The sequence below is a fragment of the Chiloscyllium punctatum genome, chromosome 27 (assembly GCF_047496795.1).
Source record: "Chiloscyllium punctatum isolate Juve2018m chromosome 27, sChiPun1.3, whole genome shotgun sequence".
Classification (NCBI taxonomy): Eukaryota; Metazoa; Chordata; class Chondrichthyes; order Orectolobiformes; family Hemiscylliidae; genus Chiloscyllium; species Chiloscyllium punctatum.
The window spans coordinates 28,734,749-28,757,095 of record NC_092765.1 but is presented as its reverse complement, the minus strand read 5'-3'; the positions used below and the strand labels follow the sequence as shown (position 1 = coordinate 28,757,095).

The following is a 22,347-nucleotide window of genomic DNA, read 5'->3' as shown; positions in this document are numbered from 1 at the left end:
TCGGCGGGGCGGTGTGGACTTGTTGGGCCGAAAGGCCTGTTTCCACACTAAGTAATCTAATCTAATCTTTTAGAGTCAATGAACAACGATTGAATTATGGCCTTTGCCAGGATTTGCCATCTAGGCTTCACCACCTGGTTGGCAGCTACACCATTCACTGGGGTAAAATAAGCCAATAAAGGAAGAATCAAGTTGAGAAATACAATAACCCATCAGTTAGATTGATTCATGTAACAAAACCCAGCATGGAAATTCAAGTGAAAAAGAGCAATGGCCACATTTCCAGACAAGGTAGATAACCTTGGATGTATAAAGTAATATTTTGCTGGATTACAAATCCACTTAGTTTACTATTTATTGCCATGCTATTACCCCTCGCAATGTTACTGGACTGGTGCTCCCAAAGTATGGACTAATGTAGAGATATTGGTTCAAGTTCCATTAAGGCAGTGGGGGCAATTTAAATTCAACCAACTGTAAAATCTAGAATGAAAAATTGAGATCATGTTGATGATCATGAAACTAACAGATTGACATCTAAAAACCCATCCAGTTCACTAATGTTTTGCAGGGTAGAAAAATCTGCTATGCTCAACCAGTCGAGTCCACATAGGACTCCAGGCCCATAGTTATATGGTTGACTGACTACACAAAAAAAATTCACTCAGTTGTATCAAACTACCACAGAAAATTCAAAGATTAAAACCAGATGATCTACCAAAATCCAGTTGAGTATCAGAAATGACAGAAGATGCATTGTGAACAGTTACACCTGCAAAAATCACCCTCATTAATACTTAGGACTTGTGCTAAAGTTGAGAACGCTGCCCCATATTCTAGTCAAGTTACAATGGACAATCATATTCACCAAAACATATCAGATAGCCAATCCTTCTCAGTCACTGTCTCACCAACAAGGCAGACTGACCAGAGGTGGCAACCTAGCCAAGTTAGTGTGGTCCTAGGTGTCCTTTAATATTAGATTAGATTACTTAGTGTGGAAACAGGCCCTTCGGCCCAACAAGTCCACACCGACCCTCCGAAGATCAACCCACCCAGGCCCTTTCCCCTACATTTACCCCTTCACCTAACACTATGGGCAATTTAGCATGGCCAATTCACCTAATCTGCACATTTTTTGGACTGTGGGAGGAAACCAGAGCACCTGTAAAAACCCACGCAGACATGGGGAGAATGTACAAACTCCACACAGACAGTTGCCCGAGGCGGGAATTGAACCTGGGTGTCTGGTGCTGTGAGGCAGCAGTGCTAACCACTGCCACTGAGCTGCCCTTAAAACACAGCAGTGCTCAACACTGAATTCTAATATGCAGCACAATAGAAGCGTTCGGAGTCAAACTCACGCCCCTGTGGAGAAACAGCCCATATTCCATTCGCTTAGACCACTCGGCCAAGACACCAGGCATATTAATTCTGGCAAGAGATGGCCTCCTTCTTTAGAGACCGCAATTTCCCTTCCCACGTGGTTAAAGATGCCCTCAAACACATCTCGTCCACATCCTGCACCTCCGCCCTCAGACCCCACCCCTCCAACCGTAACAAGGACAGAACGCCCCTGGTGCTCACCTTCCACCCTACAAACCTTCGCATCAACCAAATCATCTGCCGACATTTCCGCCACCTCCAAAAAGACCCCACCACCAGGGATATATTTCCCTCCCCACCCCTTTCCGCCTTCCGCAAAGACCGTTCCCTCCGTGACTACCTGGTCAGGTCCACACCCCCCTACAACCCACCCTCCCATTCTGACACTTTCCCCTGCCACCACAGGAACTGTAAAACCTGTGCCCACACCTCCTCCCTCACCTCTATCCAATGCCCTAAAGGAGCCTTCCACATCCAAAGTTTCACCTGCACATCCACTAATATCATTTATTGTATCCGTTGCTCCCGATGTGGTCTCCTCTACATTGGGGAGACTGGGCGCCTCCTAGCAGAGCGCTTTAGGGAACATCTCAGAGACACCCGCACCAATCAACCACACTGCCCCCGTGGCCCAACATTTCAACTCCCCCTCCGCCGAGGACATGGAGGTCCTAGGCCTCCTTCACCGCCGCTCCCTCACCAGACGCCTGGAGGAAGAACATCTCATCTTCCGCCTTGGAACACTTCAACCCCAGGGCATCAATGTGGACTTCAACAGCTTCCTCATTTCCCCATCCCCCACTTCATCCTAGTTTCAAACTTCCAGCTCCGTTACTGTCTCCTTGACTTCTCCGACCTGCCTATCTTCTTTTCCACCTATCCACTCCACCCTCTCCTCCTTGACCTATCACCTTCATCTCCTCCCCCACTCACCCATTGTACTCTATGCTACTCTCTCCCCACCCCCACCCTCCTCTAGCTTATCTCTCCACGTTTCAGGCTCACTGCCTTTATTCCTGATGAAGGGCTTTTGCCTGAAACGTCGATTTCGCTGCTCGTTGGATGCTGCCTGAACTGCTGTGCTCTTCCAGCACCACTAATCCAGTATATTAATTCTGGCACCTATGAAGTTTCATGACATAAAGCATGGACAAGGAAACCTCTTACAGATCACCATCTGGTGCCCCACTACACAGTGATGGATTAGAGGTCATCCTGATGAAGACCAGTTCAAAGTAGTATCAAGTAGAAAGGGCAGATAATATAATCTCTGATCTGCAGTCTTCACTTTCTCAGAGTTGAGAATGTGGTGTTGGAAAAGCACAGATTCCTGATGAAAGGCTTATGCCTGAAGCATCCTGCTCCTTGGATGCTGCCTAACTTGCTGTGCTTTTCCAGCACCACACACACAATGCAGATAATATATTCTGGCTGGAGAACATACTCTTCCCAGTAGCAAAAATAAATAGAACAGTTAAAGTAAAAACTGGCTGCTTTGAAACAGTGACAGGACAGGAGACAGGCATTGAGTAAATATTTTTGTGTTTGTCTGTCTATCTTCACAGTAGAAGACACAATATGCACACAAGAATATTGAAGTCTGTAAATACAATGCCATTTTTTAAGAAAGGCACAAGAGAAAGTAATGAACCAAAGGGCAGTTATCCTAACTACAGTTGTTGGAAGAAATGCTAGAATCTACATTAAGGAAATCTTAATAGTGCACTTAGAAAATTATAGCATGACTGTAACAAGTCAGTCAACGTGGGTTTTACAAAAGCAAGTTTCTGTTTGACACATTCAAGATATTTTGAGGACGTAACCACTAGGGTAGATAAAAAAGCAAAACCAACAATTATAGCATACCTGACATTTCCAAAAGGCATTTGATAAGTCAAGTAGAGAGGTAAGCAGTGGAGATGTCATGGAGTTAAGAGACATAAACAGGTTGAGTCTGTGGCAACAAGAGGTTGACTGATTAACATATTTACTTCATCTACTCAGCCATGTTATTACACATCTCTAGAGCAATTGTGACTTTAACACAGGCTTTTTGGTAATGTCTCTATCTCTACGCCAACTGCCATTGGAGTCCCTAGATTATTTTTAAAATCAACCTGTTTGAGCAGATTCTGACACATTCAAAAAGCAGGTGAGACTTATACCTCCACAGGGAGGGAAACTACCAGTGTGGTAAAAGAGCTCTGCAGATGGGATATGCCATGTGCAATTTTGAAATTATTCCTTTCTGTCCTAATGACTGAAAAGACTTGGGTATGCTCAGAAAGGAGCTCTTAAGCAAACAGGTACAGCAAGCAATTAGTAAAGCAAATGGCAGTTACCAGTTATTGCAAGAAAATTGGAGTACAGGAATTAGCTGTTAGAATTTTACAGGCAGACCACATGCACATCCAGTTTGGTCTCCACATTTAACAAAGGATATACAATAAAATGTGTTACCCAGCACAGTACCAACCAAAATGTCTAGACTGCGACCACAGGGTCTGCTTCCTTCAAAAACTGAAGACTGTTCCAACCCAGTCCAGCTCCCAAAGACAGGAAACCGATTCAAAATGAAGAAATATGACTGTCTCTAAATAAATGTTCATTATGGTCTTGATTAATCACAATTATTTCAACTTAGAACTACGTAGAAAATTAGTAAGAAGCAATTACAAAATTCATCATCACCCTTTACCGATGCTCAGGAGCGTTGACATCCCAAAGTATCTGCTACCAACTTCACAAATTAACAGAGGCGCGTTAACAGCATTTTAGGTCAAGAGTTGCAATATAGTTTTACAACTATAAGATCAGCCGCAAGAAAGGAAGGCCCCTTCTCTTACACTGTCATGATCATCCACCTGAACTAGCAATGTCTCGAATAGATTTGCTGCCATATATCCTTCTTGCTAGAATTAGTTTAAACCTTGTGGGGGAAGGATGGCCACACAGTATTTGGCAGGAGACTGCTTCAAGATTCAGCCTCAGTAAATAGATTACATATTATTGTGGTCACTTGGTAGACATCAGCTTCAAATTAATATTACTGAAATATTCTCCTACAGCATTGGTAACATCTGATTAAGAAGCTGAATTGGTTCGCTCCTTCTCAGAAAAGTCCTTTATATCTTGATGGGCTGAGATTTTCTCATGATGTCAGTCAACCCTTTCAGATACTAACTACCTTTATATAATATCATCTACTAAAACTAGCATTGGAGTCTTAACTGGGTCCTAAGGCAAGACTGCTGTCATGTGTCACAGGAGATATTCAGCATGGAATCAAGCCCTTTGGTCCAACTCATCCATGCCAACTAGATATCCTAACCTAATCTAGTCCCATTTGCCAGCACTTGGTCCACATCCCTCTAAACCCTCCCTATTCATAGGCCCAGCTAGATGTTGAAATTACATCGACCTTCACCACTTCCTCTGGCAGCTCATTCCATACCACAGATTGCGTGAAAAAGTTGCCCCTTTAGGTCCCTTTTAAATTTTCCCCTCACCCTAAATCTATGCCCTCTAGTTCTGGACTCCCCTCACCTCAGGGGAAAAAACCTTGTCTATTTACCCTACCCACGCCCCTCATGGTTTTATAAACATCTAAAAAAGGTCACACCTCAGCCTCCGATGCTCCAGGGAAAACAGCCGCAGCCTATTCAACCGCTCCCTGTAGCTCAAATCCTCCAATCCTAGCAACATCTTTGTATATCTTTTCTGAACCCTTTCAAGTTTGACAACATGTTTCCTTTGGAAGGAAACCAGAATTACATGCAACATTCCGAAAGAGCCCTAATCGATGTCCTATACAGCCGCAACATGACCTTTCAACTCCTATACTCAATCCAATAAAAAAAACACACCAAATGACTTCTTCGCTATCCTATCAACATGTGACTCCACTTTCAAGGAACTATGAACAAGCACTCCAAAAGGTCTTTGTTCAGCAAGACTCCCCAGGACCTTAAGTACAAGTCCTGCCCTGATCTGCCTTTCCAAAATGCAGCACCTCACATTTATCTAAATTAAACTCCATCTGCCACTCCTCAGCCCACTGACCCATCTGATCAAGATCCCATTGTAATCAGAGATAACCTTCTTTGCTGTCCACTACACCGCCAATTTTGGTGCCATCTGCAAACCTACTAACAATACCTCCTATGTTCACATCCAAATCATTTATCTAAAAAGTGACAAAAAGCAGTGGACCCAGCACCGATTCTTGTAGCAGGCCTCTAGTCTGAAAAGCAACCCTCCATCACCCTCTCTTCTACCTTCAAGCCAACTCAGTCTCTAAATGGTTATTTCACTGTATTCCATATGATCTAACATTGCTAACCAGTCTCCCATGAGGAACCTTGTTGTACACCTTACTGAAGGCCATATAGATCACCATTCTGCCCTCATCAGAATGACGTTACTTCAAAATACTCAAGTTAAACAGACATGATTTCCCATGCACAAAGCCATGTTGACTAACTTAATCAGTCCTTGCCTTGCCAAATGCTCATAGAGATATTATGATTGCATGTTTCCCTGCAAAAAACATAAGACTTGCAAGTACACTAAGAACGCCATCTCCAAAGTGTTCAGCAAAAGAAATGCTTCAGTGCCAAAAATGAGAGAGAGATATTCCTTTTCCTTCTTCTCAATTCTAATCTTCTTGGTTTGCTTGTGCAATTTCACAGATTACAACTTAACACATTGTTAGCTATACAAATCAAACAGGATATGACATTTAATACGTTCATTTCATAGCACTATGGTGTAAGTGCCATTACTAAAGTGCACAGGCACGATACGTCACACAGTATTTACCTAGTCTTTTTGAACACAAGCTTTAACTTCAATATGCTCATAAGAGACTGGACATAGTTTATACTGTACAAATTTTAAAAGCACGCTGTCGGTGAGTGAGGGATTGGCATAGATGTTCTTCCCCTCTATTTCAACTGTAATAGAAATTGTAAAGATTTTAGACAACTAACCAGTTACCAAAAGAACACCACCTGTGTGGCAAGATATTTGAACAAAAACAAAATGAGAAGCTACAAACCCTGCTGAATCAGGATGAGTGGGACACTTCCAAATGTACAACAAATTAGCAGATCATGTTATAATAGGGACTGGCAATTGGTTGCATAGGAGACAGCAATAAGTATTTGTTACAATCCCAAAGTCCACCCACAATTTTGTTATGATCTGGTTAGGGACCAATAACTTTTGTTTGTAAAATTATTGAAGTTTCAGTTATTCACTAAAAGAATAAAAATACAAGATTTCAGCTATAAACAAAGAATTTTTAGTACACACAATAGTCATTACTGTCTATCTTAATGCTCCAACATCTAGGAATTAACAAGACACATGAATTACCATAAAGAACTGTACTCCAAATTGCAAAAATATGCCAAACAGATCCCATAAATCTAAGCAATACCTTGAGCTCACTGAGTACTGCAAAAATTCTTCAACCACTGTTTTCAACACATGGGATTTCAGCTCTTGAGGATTTAGTCTTTGATTTATTTCAATAGCAATTCCAACTTAGATTGGACATCCTTTGGCTTCTTCTGTTCTAAACAAGCCATCAGGCAACCAGACTCCAACTCATATTTCAATGACTGTTCATCTTCACAGTTGCTCAATCTCTTCAAGACTGTACATATCACTAAATTTACAAGGATTCAGCCAACATTAAATCATCAGCTTGATCCCAATTCTAACATGCAGCTGCAGTTCAGTAGCTTTTCTTTGCATGAAATTCTAGCTTCACTGAGTTGACAACTGCTCCAGTTTCTTGTATCCCAGAGCTATCGACATAGTCAGATGTACAGCACCAACCGGTCCAAACCGTCCATGCCAGCCAGATATCCCAACCCAATCTAGTCCCACCTGCCAGCACCTGACTCATATCTCTCCAAACTCGAGGTAAAAACAATGACTGCAGATGCTGGAAACCAGATTCTGGATTAGTGGTGCTGGAAGAGCACAGCAGTTCAGGCAGCATCCAAGTAGCTTTGAAAATCGACGTTTCGGGCAAAAGCCAAACTCTTCCTATTCATACACCCAACCAAATGCCTTTGTACTGGCCTCCTCCACTTCCTATGGCAGTTCATTCCATATACGTACCACCCTCTGCATGAAAAAGTTGCCCCTTAGGTCTCTTATATCTTTCCCCGCTCACCCTAAACCTATGCCCTCTAGTTCTGGACTCCCCCATCCCAGGGAAAAGACTTGGTCTATTTATCCTATTCATGCCCCTTAATTTTGTAAACACTAAAGTCACCCTTCAGCTTCAGATGCTCCAAGGAAAAACAGCCCCAGCCTGTTCATCGTCTCTCTATAGCTCAATTCCTCCAACCCTGGCAACATCCTTGTAAATCTTTTCTGAACCCTTTCAAGTTACACACCTTTCCGATAGGAAGGAGACCAGAAGTGCACACAATATTCCAACAGTGGCCTAACCAATGTCCTGTACAGCCACAACATGACCTCCCAACTCCTGTACTCCTTACTCTTGACCAGTAAAGGAAAGCATACCAAATGCTTTCCTCACTATCCTATCTACCGGTGACTCCACTTTCATGGAGCTATGAACCTGAACTCTAAGGTCTCTCTGTTCAGCAACACTCCCTCGGACCTTACCATTAAGTGTACAAGTCCTGGTAAGATTTGCTTTCCCAAAATGCTCCAAATCACCAACAACATGCAGGTATCAACTGCTCCTTGGTTTCTCACAGTCGAAGCTGCACAGAACAGACAACTTTATATCAGCTTCACAGAACTGCCTCTTCAGTTCCAAATTAACCATATTGTGTGGGCTCACATGCAAGCCACGCCCATTTTCATGTTCAGGCTTGCAAAGCCTTTGAGCAACTGTCAAAAAGAAACAGACCACTTACATGACTTGTCCCTCTGATGTAGGAACTAGCATGCCAGGAACTGTAGATCTTCATTCAGGATCCAGCCTTAAACTCTGCCCCCAAAAGCATTAAATTTAAAAACAGATTCTCCAAGTATAAAAGGAATGTACTTTGATTGCGAGTCCTCTTGTAGCTCAGTGGTAGTGCCCCAGGTTCAAGTCCCACCTGCGCCAGTGGTGTGTAATAACATTTCTGAACAGGTGGATTAGAAAAATGTGTGTTTTTAAAAAAATGCTTTTTATACATGACAAGTGCACACCCCAGAGGGTTATACTGAAATTTTAAAAGTTTATTTTTCTCAAAGTATATGGACAGACTGAATTAAATGAATGGACAAAAATATGGCAAATGGTAATTATTAGATTCCAAACTTTTTTGTTTTGAAAACATGGTTGTGATTAAGTAAAATGGAACACTGCTTTTAACAGGGCGAGAATGTGCAAGGAGATGCTTAGAAAAAGTGAAGCTAAATCAACCATGACTGACATTACTTTATTTTACATAAACTGAGTCCAGATGGACCAATGCCATTTAATCCACAAGGCTCAGCACAGCAACAACCTTCCGATTGTGTTAAGCTACACTCTGACCAGTCTCTGGAGGAAATAAAACAGACTTCCAAAAGTCGGTTGCTTCAATCTTTCTCTTCCAATATTGACTTTTGGCAGGATGTTACTCATGCCCTCCTGCACATTAACAGCACAGAGGTGGAACGAGTGGTGTGTCAAGCTCATCCACACAAGCTTTCTTGGTCTCGTGTAGATGCTCTGGTTACAAAGGCCCAACATCTCTTCTTCCTCAGACAGCTGAGGAAATTGGCATGGCGGCAAATACCTTTGCCAACTTTTGTAGGTGCACCATTGAGAGCATTCTGTCTGGATGTATCACTACCTGGTATGGCAACTGTACCATTCAAGATCAGAGATGGTTACAGAGAGTGGTGAACATGGCCCGGACAATCACAAAGGCCATTCTCCCATCTACAGAATCCATCTACCAGACCCGCTGTCAAGGAAAGGCCACCAGCATTCTCCAAGATCCATCCCACCCTGGCAATGTTTTTCTACAAACTCCACCATCAGGGAGAAGGTACAGAAGCCTGAACACTCAGCCATTTTAGAAAGTTTCTACCCTACTGTTCTTAGAATACTGAATGGACTCAAACTCTTAGCATTCGCTGTACCTGTGTTTTGGTTTTTGCTGCTATTTACCTATTATTTACTTATCTATGCTATTTAACTCTGATCTGCATATTGCTCATAAGACAAAGCTTTTCACTGTGCCTCAGTACACGTGACAATAAATTCAATTTCCCTAATTTTCTGTTGAAAGAGCAGAACTAGTGTTGTCAGATACTGGGAATAAATAATTCTGAAACTTAAAAGACAACCATAAAGTCAAGTGCAACCAATCAAACAATGGACAATAAATTGATTATCACTGTGCACATAACATTGAACCATCAAAAGCATTGTGAAACAAACTTATCCAGCTTTGTGATTTGGACTGGTGAAAGAGCACTGCATTCTCCTGACTTTTCCCTCTATTCACATTTTGTCTCTTTTTCTTCTCTGTGTTATGTGCACAGTAATTTTAAAAAGGGGTAAAATTAAAGCTGCAAAATTAGATATTCTGCTCTTTCACCATTCTTATTGAAGTGCTACAACAATTCCAGTTAATTCTTATGGTTTCTGAAGAAACCTGATGTTGTCTGCATTTATCTTGGGTAGCAGTCAGAAGCAAATTAAGCTTTTTGGCAGTTTCATTACATTGTCACATGAGGCAACTCCAAGAATAGTGAAGAGTGGTCAGTGGACTTGAAACATTAACTATGTTTTCTAAGTTTGGGAGAAGATTTGTAGCTCGGGTGCTCGTTGTTGTGGTTCTGTTCGCCGAGACAGGGGACGAAACGTTTGCAACACAAATTCCCAGCTCAGTGAACAGAACTATGTTTTCTGTCCAAAAATGCCGCCAGACCAGAGTTTTTACAATAATTTCTGTTTTTGCTTGTTCCAGGAATATTGGAACTTTATTTCCAGTGCACCACCCAATGAATTCTGACAAGTTCAATGTCAACATGTGAGTGGACCCAAACAAGAGACATTTCTAAGTAGTTAGGAACTATAAAGGATCAGCAGAATTTTTTATCCATGTACACAAATCAAAAACCCAACATACCGATACAAATCTAAAAGGAAAATGGAATGTTGCCCATTCTCTCAACAGGATGTAAGAAAAAAAAAGTTATACATAAATTATATAGAACTTTGCTCAGCCCATATCAAAAATACATTGTTCTTTGAAAGTTGTTTCACAGGTAGACAGTGTGAATATGAATGTGCTTAACATGTTTGCTTTCAAGCTAGATTATTGAGTATAGGTGTTGGGACCTGTTGAGGTTGTACAAGATGTTGGTGAGGCCACTTTGTATGGTTGTATGCCTACTGTGTATGGTTCTGGTTGACATGCAATAGGAAGGATAGCTTTTAGAAGAGAGGGCTCCAACAATTTAATCAGAATATTGCCAGGACTGGAGGGTTTGAGTTACAAGAATAGGCTGGAACCTTCTTTCACTGGAGCATAGGAGGTTGAGAAGTGACCTCACAGAAGCTTATAAAATCATGAGGGGCATAGATAAGCTGAATAGCAAAGGTCTTTTCCTTATGGTGAGGGAGTTCAAAATTATTGGGCATATCTTTAAAAGGAGAGAGAAGATAGATTTAAAAGGGGCTGGAGGGGCAATGTTTTCATACAAAGGATGGTGCATATTTGGAATGAACTGCCAGAGAAAGTGGTAGAGGATAGTACAGTTGCAATATTTAAGATATTTAGACAGGTACATGGATAGGCAAGGTTTAGAGAGATACGGGCCAAAATGTAGAGAAGTGGGGCTGGTTTAGTTTGGGAAACTTGGATGATATGGATGAGGTGGACTGAAGATTTGTTTCCGTGTTGTATGATTCTGAGTAATGAGACCATGTCTCAGGAACAATATACAGAAGAACCTTGATTATCCAAATATCAGATTATCTGGCAAGATCAAAAGGTCCTGATGCATGGCTAAACAATGTTATCCAGCATTCCATTACCCAGAATTCGGTTAACGGAACAAAATTCTCCCCGCCAATGTCCTTCAGATAATAGGGATTCCTCTATAGATTTTAGATGAGGCACTGTGCACAATCACCAGTGTGTTTACTTCAGAAGATTCAATCTCAGGAGGACAGTTTGCATAAACATGGCTTGCAATCCTTAGGGGTACAAAAAACTGAGGAGTAAACATATGGAAATGTTTTTTTAAAAAAAATTAGATTTGATCAGGTAGATACTTGAATGACCTTTCCTTTGATAGAATTTAGAGGCAAGAAAAAAAAATTACAATTGAGGAGTTATCACTAAAATTTAGTAACAAAATAAGGAAGCAGTTTTGCACAATAGAATGGGTAGAAATTTGGAACTATGAAAAGAGTGATTCTGGCACAAAGAAATAAAACAGGAAAATGGATTTGACAGAGTTTAGGCAAAATCTAACTGAATGGCAGACTTGAGACACTGTACCTAGAAAAGTACGTTAAATGAAACAAGGTCGCACAGCTTAACTGAAAGAATAATTTCTTCTGATGCAATTAAAGAGAAGACCTTTGATAATCGGAAAACAACCTGACTAGATTATTCACCCACAAAATAAAGGTGACAAAGATTTTAAGTAGCACTCATTTAGAGTGAAGTAAAATATTAAAATCTTTGCTCCACATTTAGTATTTTAGTAAGCTTAACCACTGAAGTGGAAAGCATTGTAATTTGACTTCTAATCTATTAATCTTCCCATTTGATTTTTTTTTTAAAAAAAAGATTGATCAAAGTGGTGAGACTAGCCAGAAATTACATGAATGCATTGTTTAATAAAAGGAATTAGTGACGATTAATGTGTAGCTCCTGCAAACCAAAATTTAGTTCTAAAAATAGCAAAAATAAAATGTCTCTTTTGAAGCTTGTGCCCTGCTAACCTCAAAAAAAAAGTCCTCGACCCAGGAAATTTATTTGATACGGTTCTTGAATTATAATTTCCCCACAAGAGGTAGCATCTTTTCAGCATCTACCCTACTGAGAATATTACATGTTTCAATGAGATCACCTCTGAATCTGTTTTTGGGACAATCTTTTCATCCCAAACATTAGACTATCCAATCTTCTCTGAACAGCTTCTAATGCAGTGCTTTAAGTAAAGTGGTCAAAACCATACATACTCTAAAGAACACAATTTCACCAATGCCCTGCACAGCTGTAACAAAGCTTCCCTAACTGTATACCCCATTCTCCTTGCGATATAGGCCAACATTCTGAAGAAATAAAAAATAGGCTAACTGGTTTGCAGTTTCCTAACATCAGTCATTGGAAAATGCTAGTGTCTATTATTGAGGAAGAAATAACTTTGACTTTAGAAAAGCTCAATGAAATCAGAGCCAGAAAAGTTTTATGAAGGGGAAATCATACTTGATGAATTTGCTAGGGTTCTTTGATGATATAAGAAGCAGTGTTAGCAAAAAGGGAAACTGATGGGCGTACAGTTTTCAGAAGGCATTCAGTAAGATGTCACATTAAAAAGGTTTTGCATAAGACAGGAACTCAGTATTGGGGTAACATGTGTAGATTGAAGAGTGGTTAGCACTCAAAAGGCAGAGAATCAGAATTAGTGGGTCTTTATCAGGTTGGAGAAATGTTACTCATGGAGTGCCACAAGGATCAGTCCCAAGGCATCAATTATTTAAATTAAGAACTTTATCAAGTAGGGGCAAAGCGTAATGCATCCAAATTTGCTGACAATAGAAAAATAAGTAAGAGGGCATGTTGTGATGAGGACATAAGGAATCTGCCTGGGGACAGAGAAGTTGAGTGAATGCACAAAACCTTGGCAAACAGAGTTTGATATCAGAAAGTGTAAAGTCATGCATTTGGTAGGAAGAGTCAAAAGCAGTCTATTATTTAAATGGAGGTAGATCCCACACTGTTTCAAGCCTTTTTGGAATCTGGGTGTTCTTCATTAAACACAAAAAGGTTAGCATGCAGGTACAGCAAGCAATTAGGGCAACAAACGGAAGTTCAGTCATTATCGCCACGGGATTGAAGTTTAAAAATAGGGAAGTCTTGTTATAACTGTACAGGGTATTGGTTAAGCTGCACCTTGAGTACTGTGTATAGTGTTGGCCCTGTATTTAAAACAGGATATTCTTGCATTGGAGACAGTTAAAAAAAATTAACTTGGTTGATTTCTGGGTTGAAGGGGTTAAACTTAAGAACAGCTAAAATGGCTAGGCTTTTATTCATTAGAGTTAAGAATAACGAGGGGTGAGGTGAAGGCAAGAAGATTCTGAGGAGACTTGACAGGGGAGATATTGAGGGAAGACATTTCCACTCATGGGGTAAATGTCAAACTAGAAGCCATTGTTTCCTTATTCTTAACGCTCATTTAAAAACTAAGCTGCAAAGGAATTTCTTCTACCAGAGGGTCACAACATCTAGAATTTTCTACCCCAGAGAACAAAGTATTTGAAGAGGCAGACCTGTTAGCAAAGTTAGATCACAGGATCCAGGGAGAGCTAGGTAATTGAATACAAAATTAGCTTGATGGCAGGAGGCAGGGAGTGGTGGTCAACAGTTGTTATTCAGACTGGGGACTGTGACCAGCAGCATCCTGCAAGGATGGTGCTGGGTCCAATTTTGTCTGTCATCTGTATGAACAATTTCGACAAAAATATAGGAGGCATAGATGGTACGTTTGTGGATGATACCAAAATTGATAGGTATTGTGGACAGTGAAGAAGTTTATCGAAGAGTACAAATGGGATTGAGTGGCAGCAGTTGAGACTCATTTAGATAAATGAGACAGGTTGCATTTTAGTAAGACAAACCAGGGCAAGACTTACACAGTTAATGGTAGGGGAGTGTTGTCGAACAGAGAGACCTAGAGGTGCGGGTATACAAATCCTTAAACGTGGTGCCCCAGGTAGATAGGGTAGTGGTGTAGGCATTTAGCATGCTTGGCTTCATAAGTCACAACACTGAGTACAGGAGTTGGGACCTCATCTTACGGCTAAGAAAGACATTGATTAAGGCCATATTTGGAGTACTATATACAATACTGGTTGCCCTGCACTTTAAGGGTCGGCACAGTGGTTAGTACTGCTGTCTCAGTGCCAGGAACCCGGCTTCAATTCCAGCCTCTGCACATTCTCCCAGTGTCTGCATTGGTTCCTTCCAGTTGCTCTGGTTTCCTCCTACAATCCAAAGATGTGCAGGTTAGGTGAGTACTACATATTTGGAGTACCAAGTACAATTTTGGTTGCCCTACTGCAAGAAGCATGTTATTAAACTAGAAAGGCTGCAAAAAAAAAGGACGTTACTGATATTAGTGGGCTTGAGTTAGAAGGAGAGGCTGGATAGGTTTTGACTTTTTCTTTCCCACCCGGAACAAAGGGAGGTGTGGTGGTGTGAGCTTCTAGAGGTTTGTAAAATCATGAGGGGCATGGACAGGGTGAATAGCCAAGGGTGGGGAGCCCAAAACTAGAGGGCATAGATTTAAGCTGAGAAGGTAAACATTTCAAAAAAGGGGCTCGACAGGCAACATTCACACAGAAGGTGGTACACATATAGAACAGGTTGTCAGAGGAAGTGGGAGAAACAATTATAATATTTAAAAGACATTTGGACAGGTATATGGATAGGAAAGATTTATAGGGATACGGGCCAAATGCGTTTAGTTCAGTTTAGGAAACCTAATCGGCATGCGCGAGTTCGTCCAAAGGGTCTGTTTTGATGTTATATGGCTCTGTGACTCTTATTCTAAAATGAAGTAGACGAAATTTTGAGATATCAACAAGTTGATGGCTATGATGAGCCCAAATGAAAGAGTTGTTGAGGCCTGGGCATAATCAGCCATAATTTTGTTGAATAGCAGGACAGATTAAGAATTAAAATGGCCTTCTCCTGCACTTTTTGTTTTAAACATATTGAATGAAGAGTGGAGTACGACAAGGCTGTGAGCTGTCACCAAAATAATTTGGTCTGTACACAGAACAAATTTAGAGAGAGTTGTGTCCTTTGTACTTCTAGGGGTAAAAATTGGAGGCAATTAAAGAATAAACCTGGAGGACATTTGCAATACTGAATCGCAAGTTACCCTGCAATACATTGAAGACCACACCAAGTCTAGAAGTTTAGAACAGGAATTGAAAATTAACAATAAAACATCAAATTGGGTCAATGGGCTGATCAGTGGAATATGGAGTTTAATTTGGATAAATGCAAGGTGCTGCATTTTAAGGGGCAGCACAGTGGTTAGCAATGCTGCCTCACAATACCAGGAACCCGCACAGCCTCGGCACATGCTCCCCGTGTCAGCATGGGTTTTGTCCAGGTGCTCCAGTTTCCTCCCACAATCCAAAGATGTGCAGCTTTGGTGAATGAGCAGTGCTAAATTACCCATAGATTGCATGGACGTGTAGGTTAGGTACATTAGACAGAGGTAAACAGAGCAAGAGGGTAGGGTGAACTAGTCTGGGTGGGTTATTCTTAGGAGGATCGGTGTGGACGTATTGGGCCTATTGGTCTGTTTTCACACTGTAGGGATTCTATGATTCTTCAGACAGGGCTTTAGAGGGCTATCAGATAGCAAGGACAGAACTGAAGAATGGACTGAGGAGAGCTAGAAAGGGGCATGAGAAAGCTTTGGTAGGTAGAATTAAGGAGAGCCCTCAGGCATTCTATGCTTACTTGATGAACAAGAGGATGGCCAGAAAGAGGGTAGAGCTGATCAGGGATAATGGAAGGAACTTGCACCTGGAGTCAAAGGAAGTGGAGGGGGCTCTTAAATGAATACTTTGCTTCAGTATTCACTACTGAGGGGGACCTTGACGTTTCTGAGGACAGCTTGAAACAGATCAATGTGCTAGAACAGGTTGATGTTAGGAAGAAGGATGTGCTGAAAATGTTGTAAAACAAAAGGGTTCAGAAAAAATTTACAAGGTTGTTGCCAGGGTTGGCGGAATTGAGCTATAGGGAGAGGCTGAACAGACTGGGGCTGTTTTCCCTGGAGCATCAGAGGCTGAGGGACGACCTTATAGAGGTTTACAAAATAATGAGGGGCACGGATAGGATAAATAGACAAAGTCTTTTCCCTGGGGTGGGGGGGAGTCCAGAACTAAATGGCATAGGTTTAGGGTGAGAGGGGAAAGATATTAAAAAAAAAGAGACCTAAGGGATAACTTTGTCATGCAGAGAGTGGTACGTGCAGGGAATGAGCTGCCAGAGGATGTGGTGGAGGCTGGTACAATTGCAACATTTAAGAAGCATTTAGATGGGGAAATGAATAGGAAGGGTTTGGAGGGATATGGGCCAGGTGCTGGCAGGTGGGACTGGATGGGTTGGAATATCTGGTCGGCATGGGCGGGTTGGACCAAAGGGTCTGTTTCCATGCTGTACATTTCTATGACTCTATGATCCTATTTTGGTAAAACAAAAAAAAGGGGCAGGACTTACATATTTATTGTAGTGCCCTATTGTTGCAGAACAGAGACCTAGGGTTTCAGGTATGTAATTCTTTGAAATTTGCGTCACATAGGGCGGTTACAAAAAAGGTGTTTAGCGTGCTTGCCTTCATTGCTCAGACCATTGAGTATAGAAGTTGGGAGGTCATGTTGAGGTTGTACATGACATTGGTGAGGCCTCTTCGGGAATTCTGTTTTGGTTGCTCTGTTATAGGAAGGTTTTTAATAAAACAGTAGAAGGTGCATAAAAGATGTACCAGGATGTTGCTGGGAATGAAGAGATAGAGTTTTTTAAAAAATTGGCTAGATAGGCAATTTTCACTGGAGTATAGGAGGTTGAGGGTCGACTTCATAGAGGTTACAAGGGGGACTTCGATAAAGGTGAATAGCAAAGGTCTTTTTCCTAAGGTAGGGGAGTTCAACATTAAGGAGAGAGAAGAAAAATTTAAAAATAACGTAAGGGACAACCTTTTTAAAAGAGTGGTTAGTGTGTGGAATAAACTAAGTGGTGGATGCAAGTACAGTTACAATGTGTAAAAGGCATTTGGATAAGTAGATGAATAAGAAATGTTTGGAGGGATATGGGCCAAAACTTAGGCAGGTGGGACTAGTTTAGTTTGGGAACATGGTCAGCATGGACTAAGTGGATTGAAGGGTCTGTTTCCATGCTATATGACTATGCACATTCTAGTTCTCTGTTCTGCAGTACTTAGTGGTCTTTCTTCATTAAATTGTACACAATGTATCTACTCTTTCAAATAAAAATGAACACACTCACATCTACATGTATGACACACCATCTGCCAAATGTTTGTCCATTCACAACCTCTCAAACCCAATGCAACTTCCTCACAATTTACTTTCCTCCCTTCTTCATAGATAAGGGCATTGAAACAAAGTTAAATATTTGAGATTATTAAAATCTACAGGGCCTGGAAAATTTTATACACACACACACACACGGTGTTTTTTCCCCTAGGATGGGGATTTTAAGATTGAGGACACATTTTTAAAGATGAGAGGAGAGAGATTTAAAAGAAAGACGAGGGGCAATTTTATTTTAAAAGTCAGAGGGTGGTTCACGTGCGGAATGAACTTCCGGAGGAAGTGGTGGATGTGGGTACAACTAAAATGTTTAAAAGACATTTGCTTATGTACATGAATAGAAAAGGTTTGGAGGGATATAGGCCAGGAGCAGGTAGGTGGGACTAGTTTAGTTTAGGATTGTTCCACTTGGACTGGTTGGACCAAAGGGTCTGTTTCTGCGCTATATGACTATGACAGCTAATTCTGATGTAGAATTATTATGCAAGTTGTAATGTTCAAATATTCAAACCCTCTTCAAAGATCTACTGCAAGTTTAACAACAGTGAATAAAAAGGAATAACATATCTGCTTTCAACCATGTGATGAACAGATAATTTGGATGGAAAAGTACAAAAGATCTGCAAATTTCAAGCTGTTAATTTCAGTATCTGGTTATTAGATTCAACCACACTGCAAAAACAAACACAAAACTACAAACATTAAAAAGGAAGCATGACAAAGCAAAGCAATCAAAAAGACAGGTGGTGCTTTTAAACACACCCTATTCAGTATTAAAATTAGCATACAGCAAATCCTCTATCCACAAAAATCACGAATCGCAAATCGACAAACAAACGTCAGTGACAATATTTTTAATAAGTTAATTATTTGATTATTCTTTTTTCAAAAATGCGGTTCTTGCTTTCACAATTTCCCAGCTATTTTAAAAGGGAGGTTTCCATTTTGCCAGACTAAGTTTACTATAAGCAGTAAAACAAAAAAAACTTTTAAAACAATGAAATCAAGCAGCTCATTCTCCATTCCCACAGTCATTCTGACATATCACCATGGAAAAAGGAAAATTAAATCTTATTGTGCAATTAAAATTTGATAGGTGCTGAAAACCCAGATAGTGGAGAAATATATTATGGCAGTTTATTTGAATATCAACTTTTGAAGATTTATTCAATTTCGCTGCATTTTCTTCCTGCTCTTGAAGATGTTGACTCTTGTAGAGATTCCACAACCAATTTGTAAAAGTGATTATACAAAATTGATCTTATACAGCAAGAACAGTGAAGCTATTTTATCAAGATGGACATCATAGCCAAGCATAATCCTGTTCTCACTCAACATCCAGATATGTATATTTGATTATAACATATCATTAAATGGCAAGTCATGGATGGAGGTATTGCAGTCAATACTATCATAACAAGTCAAAATGGAGGTTTTCCTCACCTACCTGCTCAGCTTGCAAAATTGCTATACAATCAGATTTTCCTACTTCATTAGGAATTTTAAAAGATGGTCCCTTTCAATGAGTTGCCCTGTAATCCTATAGTACATGGGTCACACTATTTATTTCATCAGTGCAAAATCCCCTTATTCCACAGGGGAATGTTGAGTATTGCCAACTGGAAGGAAACTCCATGCCAAACGTCTATTGATACCACATGAGAGAGGTCTGATTCAGCGATATACTTAACAATTGTTGGTGCCCACAGGTCACACTGGAGACAAAAAAAAACTTCTTCCTTTGTGTAAACATTGCAATACTGTTACTTCTTGATGGTATGAAGGATATTTAGCCATTTCAAAGTTTTTTAGTCATTTCATTTTGAGTGCATCAAAATAAATGACTGACCTGCAAAAGACTCTTTGGTTCTAGTGTCACAAGTTTTTTTTTCCCAAAATTCTTGAATTATTCAACTACAGATGAAGGCTTAATTCAAATAAAAACTTGATTAGCACAAAGCAAACAGAACTAAAATATTTGGACCAGCTGAAGGCGTTGAACTCAATATTGAGTCCAGAAGGTCTAAAGTGCTAGTCTGGAGATGAGATGTTGTTCCTCCAGTTTACACCGATTCACTGGAGCACTGCAACATGCCAAGAACAGACAAATGGACATGAAGGCTTTTTCTTCCCCTTGTGCAGGCTCTTCCAATCTACATCAATGACACTTCGGATGTTCTAGATCATTCAACAATTGAGAGATTCTTGGCCCTTACCAGTTTGCCTTCACTAGGAATTCCTCTACCCCACCTTTATGTTCTGAGCTCTCTGGCCTCCTTTCAAGGAGGCAAAACAGTCCCCATCCACCATCATCATCTTCTGTCTGGTCAAGCATGTTCTCATTCTAAACATCTCTTTCAAATCCACACACTTGCTCCAAATATTAAAAAAAAGTGCTGTTATGGATATACAATATACACAGGCCAAAGTTGCGACTGCCTTTTGTACAGACCCTCCAACTTAACCAGTTTCTGGTACGTCTGCCATTTCCACCAGCTTCAGCATGACACAATTACCAAACACATCATCCTCTGCTGTTCATAGGAACCATTCCTTCAAGTCGACTTCAGTCACCCTCAACACTACCTCCCTTCCGTATGGCAACTTTCCCTACAAGGAGATGCAACACCTACCCGTTCATTTCCTCCCTTCTCACTGTCCCAGGCCCAAAACTTTCCAAATGAAACAATTTAACTCCACTTCTTTCAATTTAGTATAGAATATTCATTGCTCACAACATGAGCTCCTTTATGCATTAGGTAATCTCCGCAGCAGTGATTCTATTTTGTCTGCAAGTGCAATTGCAAACATGTTTGCTTGTCATTTTAATTTTCCACCGTATGCCCATGCTGACCCTTCTGTCTATGGCATGATTGTGTTCCAGTGAAGTTCAATACATGTTCGAGGCACACTACCTTATCTTTCAAATCATTGCTACTAAACTTAGTATGGAGTTCAACAACTAGATCATAACCTCTGCTTCCAACTCGTTCTATGCTTTGTTTCTTCCACATTTCTTCTTGATTTTGTTGGGTTGATTCATATTTCTCTTTATCCCTTCAAAATCATGTCTCAAACTTGATTGAGTTTTTTGAAGAAGTAACAAAGGAGGATTGATGAGGGCAGAGCAGTAGATGTGATCTATATGGACTTCAGTAAGGTGTTCAACAAGGTTCCTCCTGGGAGACTGGTTAGGAAGGTTAGATCTAATAGAGTACAGGGAGAACTAGCCAATTGGATACAGAACTGGCTCAAAAGATAGAAGACAGACAGTGGTGGCGGAGGGTTGTTTTTCAGACTGGAGGCCTGTGACTAGTGGAGTGCCACAATGATCGGTGCTGGGTCCTCTACTTTTTGTCATTTCCATAAAATGATTCAGATGTGAGCAGAAGAGGTATAGTTAGTAAGTTTGCAAATGATTCCAAAATTGGAGGTGTAGTGGACAACGAAGAAGGTTACTTCAGATTACAACAGGATCATGATCAGATGGACCAGTGGACTGAGAAGGGGCAGATGGAGTTTAATTCAGATAAATGCGAGGTGCTGCATTTTGAGAAAGCAAATCTTAGCAGGGACTTAATACATTTAAATGTAAGGTCCTAGACAGTGTTGCTGAACAGAGACCTTGGAGTGCAGGTTCATAGCTCCTTGAAAGTGAAGTCGCAGGTAGATAGGATAGTGATGGCGGTGTTTGATATGCTTTCCTTTATTGGTCAGAGTATAGAGTATGGGAGTTGGGAGATCATGTTGCGGATGTACAGGTCATTGGTTAGGCCACTGTTGGAATATTGTGTGCAATTCTGGCATCGGAAGGATGTTGTGAAACTTGAAAGGGTTCAGAAAAGACTTAAAAAGGATGTTGTGTCGGAGGCTGAGGGGTTTACAAAATGAGGGACACGCATAGGATAAATAGACAGACAGTCTTTTTCCTGGCATGGGGCAGTCCAGAACTAGAGGGCATAGGTTTAGGGTGAGGGGGATATGGGCCAGGTGGTGGCAGATGGAACAAGATTGGGTTGGGATAACTGGTTGGCATGGATGGGTTGGACCGAACAGTCTGTTTCCATGCTGTACATCATCTCTATATGACTAAGTTGCAATTACATAGCTTTCATGTAGCAATTTATGCCTTGTTTGGAAAAGATTATTTCTTCATTACATCCACCACCAGAGTTTTTGGCTCATATTATAAAAAATATTGTTAATGTAGCTCCCCTGGCTTCTGACCTATTACAGATCTTTGTTCTGCCTGCCCACTTCCCAATTGCCCAGAAGGCATATGCCTATATCTCTTTCTTCACTTCTGAAGAAAGATCATTCATATGAAACATTAACTCTGCTACTCTCTGCAGATGTTGCCAGCCTTTTCTCAGATTTTTAGCATTTGCAATATTTTGCATCTTGGACTTTTCACAAACTGATCCCCAGTCACTAAATAGGCCTTTTTGAAAGTGCAACAAACAGCTCCTGATCAATCAAGCTTTGAAGGCCCAGACATCCTCATGTGTCAGACCTTAGTTTCCAAACACCCCTCTCAAACTTCTGTTTTTAAAAAAAAATCTGTTTCGAAACATTCGCATTCTTACAAGCAATAATATAATCTGGAAGAGTATATCAATGTGCCAATTGATTCTTTGCTTACCAAGAGATTATTTCTCTTCCCA

At 40.7% G+C, this 22,347-nt stretch overlaps 1 protein-coding gene across 3 annotated transcripts in view; it reads right to left on the bottom strand.

Annotated features, from left to right (window-relative positions):
• Positions 1-22,347, bottom strand: part of LOC140453590 (protein argonaute-4) — a 105,962-nt gene that overhangs the window by 69,032 nt on the left and 14,583 nt on the right. The window contains exon 1 of one of the 3 annotated variants that reach the window (XM_072548400.1): positions 3,253-3,340. The exons of the other annotated variants lie outside the window; for them this stretch is intronic. Coding sequence (XP_072404501.1) covers positions 3,253-3,259 — 7 coding nt within the window. The 5' untranslated portion in view covers positions 3,260-3,340. Of the gene's footprint in view, positions 1-3,252; positions 3,341-22,347 lie in introns of those variants that run through there. 3 annotated transcript variants of the gene reach the window in all.